We start from the raw sequence: 15,833 nt of genomic DNA, 5'->3' as shown, positions 1-15,833 counted from the left end.
ATTTTGCTCATTCTTGAGATAAATATCTCAATATAAATATTGTAAATTTTAGTCTTTCTGTGATGGCTTTACTGGGTTTATATAGGTGAATGCATTCATTGCCAACCCTCCCTCTTGCCACATTTGGATCAGCAAAGAGCAAGTCAGTGATGCCCTGGGGGATGGAGGATTCTTTAACAATCTCCTTCCCAGTTTGGGTTGAGAAGAGGATTTTTGGTGACCAATAACTGATTTCAAATGCTCACTTTCCAGTCTCACACTTTTTGTTCAACTGTGCCAAGTGCAAGTTCAGCTCAACATGAAGTTTCCCTAAGAAAGGAAAGGTAGACTGAGATAGGCATTAAATAAAGGCCACAGGTCAAGGTATTTTTCCATTTGTTAATAGTAGGGTTATTCATGGATGAGTGTCCTCAGGGTTCAGTTTTTCGGTGAAAATGAGAAATTACTCCATATTTTTCATTTGTGGTGTTAAGAACCCAGATATTTTCCTTTTTCAACATAAAAATTGGAGAAAATTTCACCTGAAAGTGTAATATGTAAAACAAAGTTCAGATGGAGCTTAGTGTGCTGCTATTTCCCAACCATACAAATACTACACCATAAAACTCAAGCACTAAAAACCTATATATGCAATGGTGGTTTTAGCCTTTTTTTCTGAGTTTGACCTCTCCTTTGTAATATATATCATTGGTTTTCAAGTTGTAGGACTCTTGTTGTTTTTATTCACAGTGTCATCACAGAATTTTTAAAACTTAATTTCCCTTTTAAAATGGCCTTTTCTTTCCTTCTCTTACAGATGGGAAGGTTGAAGTGACAAAAGAAGGTGTGAAGTTGTGCACCATGGGACCTGGCAAAGTTTTTGGGGAGTTGGCCATCCTCTACAACTGCACCCGCACAGCAACTGTCAAAAGTAAGATCATTTTACAGCTTTGATGTTGGGTGACTTGGAATTTCATTGGGAAGTAGGGTTCTTCTCATCTCTCCTTTGGAGTTGCAGCCTCTGTTAGATGTCCTGCTTTCTTTATGATATGGATCATACTGTGGAGTTCAGCCAGTGTGAGCGAGAAGAAGATGGAAAAAATTTGCTTCACTGAATTCTTTCGCAGTGGTTTGCTAATGTGGGGAATCTTCTACATTACTACAGTGGTTGATACTGCCTCGTGCATAGGAACTTGTAGTTTATACCATAGATTTTCTTGCAATTCCTGTGAAATCTCATGAAATGGCTATTTAAAGGAACATACTGGATTCCTGTAAGTTTGAGTCTTAGAGGGAAACTCTAAGTAAAGCTTAGGTATCCTTTAAGTATGAGTCGTTGTTTCTTCCCCTAAACTGACTGAACAAAACTGGGGAAAAAAACCTGGATGGAACTAATCTCCTGTGTTAAGTCTTTGGCATTTCTCCTGGAACCTGTTTTCCTCTATGAATGTCTTGGAAAAAAGCCAGGGTTGTACAATAAGAAAAGGGAAATCATATTGCTATGTACAACAGAAATAAATTTATATTTAAACTCAGATTAATAGTTGAGATTTAGGATACACAGTACTCAAGTCCTTGATCTTGAGGATGAAGGTTTGTGGTGACATCTCAAGCAGAGAGGTTTTATAGGAGATGATAAATAGTTCTGTGATTTAAAGATGCTGCAGGGGAGAAGTTAGAAGGGTATAGATGGGATAGAAGAATACAAAGACAAGTACCAAAATAACATTTGAGTCCTTATTCTGAAGAAAGCCATTTAAAATACATTAGAAAAGCAAGTGAAGGAGAACTAATGGGCAGAAATGACAAAACAGGAAAAGATAACTGGATTTTTGTGTGTGTGTGTGAAGAGCATTCTATTCTTCATAATCCTGAAGAACCTGACAGATGTACTCTATTTTCACCTACACAAATCTTTTTTTTTTTTAACAAGTACTGTTTATTGCAGGTAAATTCTCAGCTAGAACATCATCACTGGCACAGTTTTTGCTTTGGAGTAATCCACGTGGTTAGCAAATGCTTTGGAGTAATCCCAAATGATGTAGCAAATATCCATATTGCACAAGCCACACCTGGCCCCACAGGGACAGCTCCAGCATCCTCCAGACTGGCTCAGGCAGTGTCTTGAGCTGCTCTTCAGTTCAGATGCATTATCTCCTTCCTCCTGGTCTCCCAAGGGGAATAGAAGTGCTCATGAGAAGCAGCTGATGATCTAATCTCTCCTCCATGCCTTCTGGCCCGATAGGTGCTTTATCCATGTAGCCATACAGCCTGGTTTTCTGTCCAATTAAAGACTTCAGGGACTGATGATAAATTCAGATAAGCTACAGGCTTATGTGATAATACAGTTATCTGAAGCTGGAAGGAGCAGAAGTGGTGGAATCCTGGGAAAGGAAATGAGAGAATGGTTGTAGATGAGTTCCCCTTAGAAATGTAGTGCTGCATAGGTTCTGGTATATTAGTACCATGAGCATCATGGATCCTGCACAGTCACACTCCTCTTGTGTTGTGCCCCATCCACCTGTTTGTACAAGGACTCCAATAGGAAGCAATACTGGCAGCAGTTTTTGCTCAGTTTTACTATTCCTTGCTTTTTCATGTATGAAGTCTCTTCTCTTGAGCAAACTTCCAGGTTTCCACTTGACATTTAGTTTTACTGAATCCTTTTTTTCCTCGTTCAACTGGGGGCAGAACTAAGGTGACAAGTGTAACTGTCCTCTGAGACATCTGTCCTCCAAAAGAGGTGACTGCATTAATTGTTATACTGTGTTCTTTTCCCACTTACACTGTAAAATGGTGATAATTATGCACCTTCTTCAGCCAGCAGCAGTTGAGTCTGTAATCTCATTTCCAACTTTTAGGTATCTTTTCTCTCATTATTGTACAAGTAAGTAGCAGTTGTGATTGTAATGGACTTTATATCCTTTTGAGTGTGGCGACACACAAGGTCACAGCTTGACTTTGGGGAACAGTTTCAGCTGGACCTAACTGAACAAAGGTCTTGGAAGTATGCCAAGCAATTTAGGGCACATTATGGACTTAAATTGTTGCAGGTGCTGCTAAAAAACAACTTCAAACACCTGCTTGTCCTTTCAGCTAAATGATCAATAAAGGTTGTAAATCTCTAGAAAGGCAAACGTTTGTAAATACTCCATTCAGTCTGATGCTATCTGAGCATTACAAGGCTTATTTCAGGAGAAATGAACAATTGATAATTATAGTGAGAATAGACACCAAGTCAATGTTTGTGCTGGAGATAGTGAAGATTATGCCAAGGGACTTCATCCAACTGTCATTTATAGAAACACTTTGTAAGTCAGAGCTTCCCAGTTTTCAGGAGAGATTTCCATTAACTTTGGAGTGTCAGAAGTGTTCTTTGATGTGGGATGTGCCTGCCAGTGCCTCATTAGAGAAACCTTAAGTGTTTCGTTTTGAAAAATGAAGTGGCAGCAAAGAGTGAATGAAGGATGTGTTATGGTAGTGTGAAGCTCATCAGTGCCTTTGGGCCATAATGATGTGTCAGCTGTGTTGACATCTCTTGCTATAGCTCATTTGTATGTGCTCTTTTGCTTTGGCTTTGTAAATAATAAATTCTTTAGTGTCATTAGTCACTTCTTCAGTCTACATGGGCTCCTCAGATGGTGCTCACTCTGTAGGAGATTTCAAACTTAAAGGGCTAAATCACTGTAGGAAGAACTTTGCCTTTTAAACAATAATTTAGAACATTTTAAATTTTAATTAGTCTGTTCTGACTTCTTCTGGTTCATTACAACCTCTTTAATAAGACAGCCAGGTCTCTTGATAGCCTGCCTCAAGATAAATCTTATAATACTTTTTCAGTATTATTACAGTCTTATGTAAAAGGAGGATGGGGACTAACCAGGGCCTAGGAAGAAAGAGCAACCAAATCCTTGGGTGTTCTGAACCACTGAACATGTGTTAGGGCCACGTCTCATGACATGTGGCCTCATCTTTTAGATAACTGCTTGCAAAGTTTTGGCATCATTTTTTGTGTCTGATTTCTGCTCCAGATATTGCAGAAATAACAAGAATAGTTTTTTGGTGAAGTTTGATGCTCCAAATATTTCACTCTCATGGATTTCTAAAGCACTGCTGTTCATGGATAAGCTTCCTTTACATACACAGCTAAATCCAGATTAGCAACTATTTTTTTCCTCTCTCAGTATTCACTTTCCAGAATCCTCAATTGTCTAAATGCAAACCATGATGGTGCTTGCCATTTAAACCAAAATCACAGACTTTCCTCCCTGATTCCAACAAATAATTAAGTTCAGTTCATTAGAATAAAGAAGAGAAAACACTCATTATGGATAAATTATCTCACAGCTGAAGTGATGTCTCTAATCCCCGGGTAGAGTGGTATTTTCCAAATACACCTTCTTCCCCATGTCTCAAATTGCTATTGTTGCTTCTTTGAGTGTCAGAAGTAATCTTTTTGACTTGTGGGGAGATTCAGATATTAAAAATACACTGGGATTTATTGTTGGTTTTGTTTCCCACTGCTCTGGCTGATAACTTTTTCACAGTAACTCTCTGCCACCTATGTGGCTTAATACCAAAGGGAGTGCTGGCATGTGGGCATCGGCATGGTGGGAGCTTTACTGTGTGAGTCCAGGAGAGTGGACAAGAGATGTGCAGATCCACCTTGGCTCTACCTGAGCCACCCAGCTCCATATTAGACTCCACTAATTAGGAATATTTCAAGAAAGGATTTTGTAGTGCTCATTACCAAGCAAATGCAATTCCTGAGTGTGCTATCACAAGAGTCTGAGAAGTCAAAATGTATTAAAATTCAAATGTAGGGGTTTTTTTAGTAACTTCGGTGCTAGAAGAAATAGGCATGTCAGGGGGAAAAAACAAACAAAAAAACCCCCCAAAACCTCTTGTGAGCTCTGAAGTACTTCTAAAATTCTAAAACTTTCTCATGACCAGCCATGATCAGTCTAAGATCAGGCAGACCTGACAAAATCCCTGTGTGAGATGGTTTGTTGTCATTCTCCTCTACACATAAACCTTTTCTGAGTGAAAATATTGAAATCTGGAAGCCAGGCTATGGGCTTGATAGACAAATTCTGGTGTACAATTCAGGTGCTGTATTTGCTGGTGAACACAGAAACCAGCCAAGGAAGCTTTTTCTTTGAACTGCTTGTTTAATGTAGGAAATAGAAATAAAGTGAGCAAAAGCAAATAAATTTGAATTTTGTTTTTGGTGAAGTACCAAGTCACTGTTTAAACTGGTTTCCCTCCAATACACTGTTTTTTTTTCCTTGATACAGTTGTGTCTTGGGATTTAAGTCACTGCATCAGTTCTGAGAACTGTGGCAATGTAAATATTTCCAGTGTGTAGCAGCCAACCATCCACATAAAAGCCTCAGGGTTATTGCTTATCCTGACCTTTTTTTTCAGTTATTAATTTCAGGCATGTGAACTTGAGCTGCTTTCTGGCAGTGCAGCAAAGCTGAGCAAAACATTGGAAGCAAATTACAATCAAAAAGAATGGGCAGGGGAAAGTGCCATGTTTTCTAATGATGAGTGAGGATGATCCTGATGGACTTTTATGGAGAAAGTTGTTTCAGGGAGTGCTGAGGTGCTGTAGGAATAACTACATGTTGATGGTCTGTTTGTAAGTAGCACTTTGCTGCTTTGGATTTTCAAGCAGCATTGAGCTCGCAAAGCTGGGTTGCATATACTTTGTTTCTCCCTTTTCTGTGTGTGACCTTCTTTACCCCCACCCCAGCTGTGCACAATTTTTAAATTTTTTTTTTTAATAATGTGAAGAATCATTGGACAGGAGGGTTTAATCCTTCCTGCTCCAGGAATTTGAGGCTCTTTATCCATTGAAGAAATCTTGGACTCAGGCTTTCAACACTGAAAATCTTCACTATCAGCTGTATCTGGATGCTTTGCATTGCATTTTCTACCTCTGGTAACACAGGAGAGAGATTAGTGTCTTATTCTGGTTTAAACACTATGGCCCAAAATTTGCAAGTTTCATTCTTTGTTCTTTTTTCCCCTCTTTTAGTGTTTCTAATACAAATGATCTGATAGAGAATGAAGTCCCATACATTCATTTATTAAGAATCATGAGGCTGAAATAAAAAATGACTTACCAATAAGGAAGCTGCAAGCTCTGGTAACATTTTCTGAATTATTCATTTATTCTCTGAATAAATACTTTATCTTTCCAATTTTATTAGATCAACATATTAATTTGAAGACTGCTGTGTTTCAGTTCTTGGGCTAGGAGCTGAAAAAGAAATGAGGGTTGGGTGCTGCTGCTCTGTGACACCAGCCCTGCCTCTGGGAATTGACACTGGATTTTTCTTCCTTTGTTCTGAGCCATTATTAAAAAGAAGCTTGTTTGCAGCTTCTTTCCATGCTCTTGTAGTTCTAGTGTTTGTGTTGCCTTTGTTATTGAGAAGATCTGCCTTGTCTCTCAAAGTCTTTAATTAGTGCTCTAAATTAAAATAAACTTCTTTTCTTTTTTCCCTTTGGGTTTTTTTTGGTTTGCTATTTACAATCTTGGTGGTTTTTTGTTTTCTTGCCTTTGGCAACATCAGCATTTTGCTACTCTTTTCAGGATGGAAAGTGTTGCAGTTTAGGGGAGCAGTTTTCTGTGGCTCATTTGACTGGAATCGGCTCTTCTTAAATTTAAACTGAATGTTTATGATCTTTTTTCTCTGATCCTTTTACTTGGTTTAATACTGCTGTTCTCTTTGACTCACCTGCAGATGCTTCAGAAGAGGCATCAATAGGGAAATGTCTTTTCTAGCAGAGATCATTAGATCAGAGTCAGAAAGCAGTGATGACTTGTGGAGCCAGTTTTTGCTCAGTCAGAACACTACAAGATGTCTTGGAGGCAGGAACAGAAGAAAGATACTGAAGTGTAGTTGATGGCTCATATTGAAAGTCTATGAAAAATAATAGTTTTGCAAAATTGAAGAGAAACTTTTTCAGAAGAGGATTGTGTGCATGGCAACACCTGCAATCAGGGCAGGAAACAAATGCATCAGCATCCCATGAATCTCGTTTTCCTCTCCTTATTTAGATTCTTTCCTGGTTAAGTGTAGAATAGCTCAAAGGTTTTAGTCTTGGGTGACTCATTTGCTGTAAGGCTTCCTTCAGCACTACTTTAAAGCTTTAAAAGAGGTATTATGAAACTGAGCCTGGAAAAAAACTATTTTAGAAAAAAACTCTCAGTGCACGTTAAGGTTTAAAAACTATATAGACCTGTTTGCCAGAGCTCAATGATATAATATTTGGTGTGTCTGGTACAGAAGTTAGCAGGATCATCATGCAAGGGAAATGAATTGCATGAGTTGTTCTTAAATACTCCTGAAAATAATTTTGTTGCTATTTTCCATGTTTTAATTTCAGAGTTGGGTGATCTGAGAAAACATCCCCATTAAACATGTTTATAAATAGTGTATGACTGGTCCATGCAACCCTTGAATAAGAAGTTAATATTGACAGCAGCTATAAAATAGTTACTTCACAAGAGCTTTCTTTTAATCTCCTTTTCTTTATGTCTCAAAATGTTACTAGTGTGTGAAGTATGGCTAGAGGGGTTTTAACAAATGAGGTGACTGAACTTTTGCTACTAAGAGTAAACACTTTGAGCAGAGGCTGATAAACAAGAGAATATAATAATAGTATTTGCCTTTTATATTCATTCATAGGCTCAACAATCCATGGTCTTTTCTCAGATTAACCTTTTCAATCTTTGCAGGGTCTTGTTTTGATTTACCAGTATATAAATGTTTCTCCTTCTAGACCATTTCCTGGTAATAATTGGGGAACAAAAACCTGCTTGGTGCTAAGGCAGACACAGAACTGATGAATTTGTGTCTCAGAACTAAAGCAGCCATCCCCTCTTTTCTCTAAAGCCACTTCAGATGATGCTTGTTTAAGTCAAATGACCCCATGCTGCCTTCCATGGTGTCTATAAAAGCATAGTTTTTATCATAATTCAGGGTTTCTTTCTGAGTTAAAATGGATTAATTTTAAAGATTACTTTTCTATATTGAAGGAGTTGTGCTTCCATTTATTTGTAGTCCATTACTTTCAATAAACTTCTATTAAGGGGATCTTAAAAAAAAGTACTTCAGAACAGTAAGGTCAAGTATGTAACTAGTCAGTAAATGTTATTGCAATTTATATTTCTTTTAGTCAAGCCCAGTCATCATCATCTCTAACTAATGCATTTGATCCCTTTGGACCATGCTGATCCTCCTGCTATTATCATCTGTGGTAGCAGTGAGCTCCAGACCTCCTCAACCTCCAGGGAAGAGGAATGTTTTTCAATGTTAAACGTATCACTGCAAGTTTCATTATTTTTTTTTTCATTATTGCTTGTACTCCCCCACTTGTGATATTGTGGGGTTTAGTGAAAACAGTTTGCATTCACTTTATTCACTGCCTTGATGCTACCAAGCCTTAGATTTAGCTTTCTCCTCTCCAGACTACAAATTATCATCCTAATCAGTCTCTTGTTAAATGCTGTTACCTCGTTTGGAATTGCTGAAGCTTCCCTGGGTCCTCGATGGGTTAAACACCTCATAGCATGGGGCATATATGAGTGCCAGGAGAATGGTACCCTTGATCTTGCTTGTTGTATGACACTCAGAATCTGCATCATATTTTTATGTCTGCAAATAATAATAATGACACTATTCCCATTGTGCCTCACAAGTATTAGCAAGAAAGAAAAACAAGTGAATTTGAAGCTTTCTTTTCTTTCCTGCCAAGTAAAATATCAACAAGGAATAATTTTATCAGCTGTGTTTTGATATCTTTTAGATTATGAACTCTTTCTCCCTTAAGTAGTCCTTAAGTTTGCCAGAAAGGTTCGTGATAAATTCCTTAGCTTCGACAGGATTTCTAAATAAAGTAATTGTAGAAGCATACACAGTTTCCTACATTCTGTCCATGTTAAAAGCTAAAGAAATAGTTTAGCATCAGACTATCCATTAGTACAGTTTATACAACAAAGATTTTAAATAAAAATATGAAGGTTCTAGGGCTATTACAAAGGAAAGCAATACCCCCTGTATGTTGTTGGCTCCTTGGGTAGTGACATCCTGAGCTTCTGGCTGTGAACTGGTGTTTGCAAGAAAGCAGTTTGTGTCCATAAACAATTATTTTCAAATTGGCTTGAAAAGTACTTCCGTGCTTCTCTGGAAAGTCATTTAGTGGTAAGGATTTTTTCCTTGCCCACACTCATTGTACTCTATCATTAGCTCTGCTTTTACATCTCCAGCCAGGACAAGGACTTACCCAGATACACTCTGGGTGTTGGTATGGAGGTGCTGATGTATTGTTCACTCCTTGATAAGATATATTTCCTATGTAAAAGCTGTTGAGTATCTGATTAGATTCCATATTCTCCTGATGATTCTCTTTAACCATTTCAGAGTCCTTTTATTTCCTTAATTTTTTTCTCTGCATTTTTCCCTGTGCTTGTATAGTCCTTTGTAATTTCCACACACTTCTGTGATTCTTTTTCTTGTCATTGCAAGAGATCTCAAATGCAGATTTATTGTTGTCAGATACCCTCTGTGGAAGAGCACAGTTTGCTTTGTTACGTTTTTATAACATCCCTGCTCACAGATCTTGAATATGAGTTGATATCAAAGCCTATAATGTCTTTTCATGTCCTGGCAGAAAGATAAGCACTGCTTTTTGTAGGTGTGGAGGTTGAGCCACAGTGGCTGTACATGGGTTTGTTGTTGCCAAAGGCACTGGCTATGGTGGCATCTGAGGATGCCAGCGTCACTCTGGGACCACACATCCTGACACAGTAATTAGGGCTGATTGGAATTGCAGAAAGGTTCTCTGAGCTGGAAGGGAATAATTAAGAGAAATTAGAGACTCCTACATCATGAAGCTGAGAGGGGATACCAAACTCTTGGAGCAGAAATTCAGGTCTGCAAAGGAGTATGAGTAGCAGGAAACTTCATATCTTGAAGGTGACCTGTTTGCAGGTTTTCTTTACAGTTATCTCTTCTTATGGCTTAGCTGTGCTGAACTTTATTTTCTCTCCTCAAGTGAGGGATGAGTGTCATTTGCTTTTTGCTGCATCTCCAACCACTGACCCAGATTCAGAAAATTGTTGCCTCTCCCATTTATCCCTCTATGCCCACTCGGGCATTTTAAAGGCTCTATGGATTTGCTCAACTCTCTACATGGAAAACAAATTGTGCCTGATGTATATTAATCTTGTTTTGTGCATATATGTGTGTGTGTGTATATATATATATTGAAAATGTGCACAAATGGCCACCACTTAGCCAGGAGCCTCAGAAAAGCCCCATAATGCAAAATAAGAAAATCCCACCTCATTCTTGCAAGAGAGTAGAGCTAATTATTCCTATTTTCTGAGAGGAGATAAGCAGGAGGGATATTTTACAGCCTTGACGTCTTTGTGACGTATTTGGTCCACAGCCTTCTGAAACACTGCTGTCTGCTGAGAAACCTCAACTGAGCTGGGCACAGCCATAGCCAGGGTGAGTCATGGGCATCCAGAGAAGTGCAGAGTGCTGGGAAGAGGGTAATAAATCATCACATAAATATATGTTAAAAGGACAAAAGTACTCAACTGGTAAGAATAAACTTGTCTAGATCAATGTCTTGACCTGAACAGCTTGCCCAGCAGCTCTTTAGTGCCCTGTGTTCACTTCCTCTTAACTGCTGTTTGTGAGGACTTGTTTGATGCACAGAGATCATCCTGCTACAAACCAGTCTCTTGGCTTTTTTTTCTGTCATCCAAGAGAGAACTTACAGGGTTTTTTTCCCCTCTTTTTGATCACACAAGCACTTGTCACTTTGCACAGCTGTTACTAATATTTTCAATGCTGTATGTGGTACATGCTAAGGTTGATGCTCTGTTAAAAATTCTTATCTAAAATCAAAAGCATTCCCATGGGGACATTGTGTACATTTTGCTTTGCAGTTCCAGCTTTCCACTTTAAAAAGCACAATGTGGGAGGCTAATAATGGGTAATGGAAGTGATTTTGTAGCATTATCTATTCCTGGCAGAAGGGAGGAGTTTACTTGTATGCAGATACCAAAACCTACTGAAAATTATACATAATATTAACGTGGTGACCACTTTTTGTTTACACTGCAGGTAATGGCTCCCATCTCCCCTCCTGAGGGACAGTGCAAAGATAGAGCTATATGGGGGATTTCTGAAAATTCACCTGAATTAGGGAAGCAGTTGAAGGTTGCCATGCTTTGGGTGTAAAAATTCTTTTGGAGAAACTAAGATGATATATCCATGATGAGCAGACTCCTCTGTGTTGATCTTAGGCTTATGTTGGTTGCAGAGGACCTCAGCAAGTCTTCTCCAATGTCCTGCTTGCAGAGGGTATACCAGGGCAGCCATGGCTTTTTTTCAGGACCTATCTAGGTCCTGAAACCCCAGAGATCAAAACGCTCCACCTCTGGTGCCCTTTCCCAGAGGCACATCCTCTTGGGGAAGAAGTTTTCCTTCCATGTTCAACCTGAGCCTTTCAGAGTGTTTCTCTTCTGAACACTGTCTCTTGCTATAAAGGCTGGGAGACATCATATTTGTCACTGCCTGCCAAGAGGGTGTAGAGTTAGTCAGGGTTTGCAACCTCTGCTCATGCTGTTCCTGTGGCTGGAGCAAGGCTTGAGGAATCATGGAATCATTTTTGATGGAAAAAACCTTTCAAATCATTGAGTCCAACCATTAACTCAGCACTGCCAAGGCCCCCACTAAACCATGTTTTTTAGCACCACATCTACACAGCTTTTAAATCCCTCCAGGGATGGCAAGACCTGTGCTGCCATAGTCAGCCTGTCATGGGGCCTGAGAGCCCTTTTTGTGTGTTGTTGGGTTGGTTTTTTTGTGTGGGTTTTTTTTTTTTGGTGTTTTTTTTTGTTTTTTGTTTGTTTGTTTGTTGTTGTTGTTGGGTTTTTTTTCCCCCTACTACCCAACCTAAACCTCATTGGCAAAGCTTGAGGCCATTTCCTCTTGTCCTGTCGCTTCCTTGGGATAGGAGGCTGGCCCCTTCCCTCCCCCCCTTGCTTCTACTTCTGCCCTGTCCACCTCCCATTACGTAGGTGCACACCTCTGTGTCCAGTGGCATGGGAACTAGATTGGAAAGAAACCTGGGTTAAATATTAACTGCCCCATAACACACACAAAAGCAACAACAACAAAAAAAACAACCAAGGTTATTTTTTTATCATAAAAGTGGTTTTCCCTGCAGTTGTCTGAGTGGTTTTGCTGGCAGGCATTGGGGAAGCACGTGGGGAATTGCAAGGATGGGAGAGGTTGAGCACAGTTGGGACTGCTTCAGGTAGTAGGGAAAAAGAGTTAGAAGTACAGAAATCCTCTTTATTCTGCTTAACAATGTTTGGGTAAGATTTAAGAGGTGTTTAAGTGCTCTCTTCTTTGCACTGTGGAGCTGTTTGGACATCTGAGCTTGCCCAGTTGCAATTAAGGAAGAAAGCAAGGGTATCAGTGGACCTGTAGAGAGGTTTTACTGTGTTTCACATAGGATGTTGTTTTATTTTAGAGAAAAAAATATACCTGGAGTGAAACAAATGGATGTGAAATGAGGATAATATGACTTTTCAGGGATTGGCATCAGTGCCTGAGATTGTAAACTTCCTGGGACAAGGCTGGTTTCTACTGCACAGCCAGAACCAATTTTGTTTGAAGTTTCTATGTTGTATTCTTATGCAAGTAGTGGTTATATTTGTGTGATTGCTGATGACAGGGTGTTGAACAAAAAACTTACGTAACCTGGTGGTGCTCCACTTCATTGATATATTGTTTTGGTACACAGGACAATTATAATTGCATCACATGATTTAGGTACAGGCAAATTTAAATCTCCTACTACCTGTTGCCATCTTAATTTACTAAGAGAAGGGATTTTTAACCTGTCATAACTTCACTGCAAACTGTGGACACTGAATCAACAGATTTTACCAGCAATAGTATGTAATCTGATTGGATTGTGATTAGGTATTTATACATGTCCAATAGTGCTTATAGTTCCATATATTCATAAGAAGGAAATGTATACAGCCCATGAAAGGGAGGTTTTTTTCAAGGCATTTTAAAGATGCAGTATTTTGAACCTTCAGAGGCTCAAGTAATGTTACATTTTAAGCTTGATTTGTATTTTTTTGCTGCTGTTCTTCAGTGTGCAAATATTTGATAGCTCCAAATTAGTTACAAAAGGTTTAAAATATTTGCTTAAGCACTTGGATTTTTAATTGTTGTTTGACAAACAATGTAATATCCAAAAAGACATGCTAATACCTGAGTATTACAGAGCAGTCTCTCCCTACTGGGAATATGTATACATGAGACATGTAAAACTAAGCATCAAATCAAAGACTCATTACAACATTGCCCCTTGGTAGTGTTTTAATATGAGTGTTAAAGGCTTCAATACTAGCTTCTAGAAAGGAGTTGTTCCATCCTTGCTAGGTTTGTAGTGGGTGCTACTGAGCCCTATACCCCTTTCCAGATAATGTGATGTGTCCATTGACATACAGATCCTGTGATGTTTTGGTGTCAGTATGTCCCTCGGTTTGGGAATGTCCCTGAGTTTGGGATTGTCTTTTCTTTTTTCCTTTTCCTTTTCTTTCTTTTTCTTTTTTTCTTTTTTTCTTTCTTTTTTTTTTCCAGATAGGGTGCTGAGATAGGTAGGCATGGATGCTCAGCAAGCCACTTTCCATCATCTACCAGCAGTCCTGGCTGACTGGGGAGGTACCAACAGATTTCAGGGCAGCCAATGTGATACCCAAATATAAGAAGAGACAGAAGGATGATCTAGGAGATTACAGACCTGTTAGTTCGGCTTCAGTCCTGGGGAAGCTGATGGGACAGATCTTCCTGAATACTATTATACAGCACATGCAGGAAAGCCAGGTGACCAGGTCCAGTCAGCATGGGTTTGTAAAAGGCATTTCCTGTTTGACAAACCTTAGCTCCTTTGATGAAAAGGTGACACACACTGGATGAGGAAAGGCTGTGGATGTTGTCTTTCTTGACTTTAGTAAGACTTTTGACGCAGTTTCCTCACAGCATTCTCCTAGAGAAGCTGCCTGCTCACAGCTGGGTTTGCTGGGTTACACTGGTATACACTTTGCTGGGTTAAAAACTGGTTGAAATACCAGGCCCAGAGAGTTGTAGTCAATGGAGTTAAATCCAGTTGGCAGCCAGGCACAAGTGGTGTCCCCCAGGGCTCAGTCCCAGGACCATTCCTGTTTAATATCTTTGTTAATGACCTGGATGAAGAGATAGAGTGCACCCTTAGTAAATTTGCAGATGACACCAAGCTGACTGGAAGTGCTGATCTGCTTGAGGGTAGGGAGGCTCTACAGAGGGATCCAGACAAGCTTGATTGATGCACCAAGGAAAATTGCATGAGTTTCACCAAGGCCAAATGTTGGGTACTGCACTTTGGCCACAACAACCCCAACAGGCTTTGGGAGGAGAGCTGGAGAGCTGCCCAGCAGAGAAGGTCCTGGGTGTGCTGACTGACAGCTGGCTGAACATGAGCCAGCATTGTGCCTGTGGCCAAAAGGGCCAGTGGTATCCTGGCCTGTATAAGGAACAGTGTGACTATCAGGACCAGGGGGGTGATGTTACTCCTCTACTTGGCTTTAGTGAGGTGGCATCTGGTGTACTATGTTCAGTTGTGGGCTCCTCACTGCAGAAAGGACATTGAGCTGCTGGAGCATGTCCAAAGAAGGGCACCAAAGCTGATGAAGGGTTTGGATCACAAGTCTTATGAGGAGCAGCTGAGGGAGCTTGGGTTGTTTAGCCTGAGAAGAAGAGGCTGAGGGGAGACCTTATCACTCTCTACAACTACCTTAAAGGAGGTTGTAAAGAGCCACCTCTCAGGATTGGTTTGTTCAATGAAGTTACAAGTGATAGGACAAGAGGTAGTGGACTCAAGTTGCACCAGGGGAGTTTTAGATTAGAAATTAAGAAGAATTTCTTCACTGAGTTATCAGACATTGGAACATACTGCCTAGGGCAGTTGTGGAGTCACCATCCCTGGAGGTATTTGAGACTTGTATATACATAGTGCTCAGGAATATGGCTTAGTTAAGGTCTTGTCAGTTTTTGGTTCAGGTTGGACTTGATTTTGAAGGTCTTTTCCAGCTAAGGTAGATCTATGCTGTAAACTGGTTAAAAGACTAATGTATTGAGGACTTTGATTTTTTTTTTTTTTTTACCACAAAACTTCAAAGTTATACCCTGAGTAATTTTTTGGTCATATGTACACATCTCAAATTTAGAGGGATTTTAGAATAAAAATAATGTGACAAGGATCTTTTTGAATGCTGCAGTGTTTGAAAGAAAAGTCTTCAAAACAGATGGGTTTTGCTGTGCTGTCAGCTGAACTCATACCAAGAACTAGGTAACATTCATAAGAATTTTTCTTTCCCAAAGTGTTCTAATTTTTCATTAATAAAATAGACCAAAAATTAGCCAAAACTACAGCTTTATTTTCAGTAGATCACAACAGAGAAGAAAGATAGTTACAGTCAAAGGTAGAAAAGCAAGTATTTTGCTGTATGCAAGCATGACTCCTGATGTTCCTGTTGTCCTGGGTGTGTGCTGTGCATTAGCAGTGCCTTCAGTTTCCAGGGGAACTGCAGCATCGCAAACATCAGTCAGGACTCACCTCCAACCTTGCACCTTGCACCCGGGGTTTATGAAACCCACAGCAGATGCCAGTCACGCAGCAGAGTGTTTGACAAGCTAAATGCCATTTCTGAACTCTCCTGACAGCTAAAGCAGACCATTTCCATTTGTAGTAATTTGCAGCTTTGT

At 39.6% G+C, this 15,833-nt stretch overlaps 1 protein-coding gene across 5 annotated transcripts in view; it reads left to right on the top strand.

Moving 5' to 3' along the window:
* The window catches only part of PRKG1 (protein kinase cGMP-dependent 1), a 453,965-nt gene that overhangs the window by 199,817 nt on the left and 238,315 nt on the right, over positions 1-15,833 (top strand). For all 5 annotated transcript variants that reach the window (XM_008502063.2, XM_030453519.1, XM_030453516.1 and 2 more), the window contains exon 3: positions 797-910. In XM_008502063.2, the coding sequence (XP_008500285.2) occupies positions 797-910 (114 nt within the window). The remainder of the gene's footprint in view (positions 1-796; positions 911-15,833) is intronic.

This window comes from Calypte anna, chromosome 6 (assembly GCF_003957555.1).
Source record: "Calypte anna isolate BGI_N300 chromosome 6, bCalAnn1_v1.p, whole genome shotgun sequence".
Taxonomy (NCBI): domain Eukaryota; kingdom Metazoa; phylum Chordata; class Aves; order Apodiformes; family Trochilidae; genus Calypte; species Calypte anna.
This window is presented reverse-complemented; position numbering and strand designations above follow the sequence as displayed.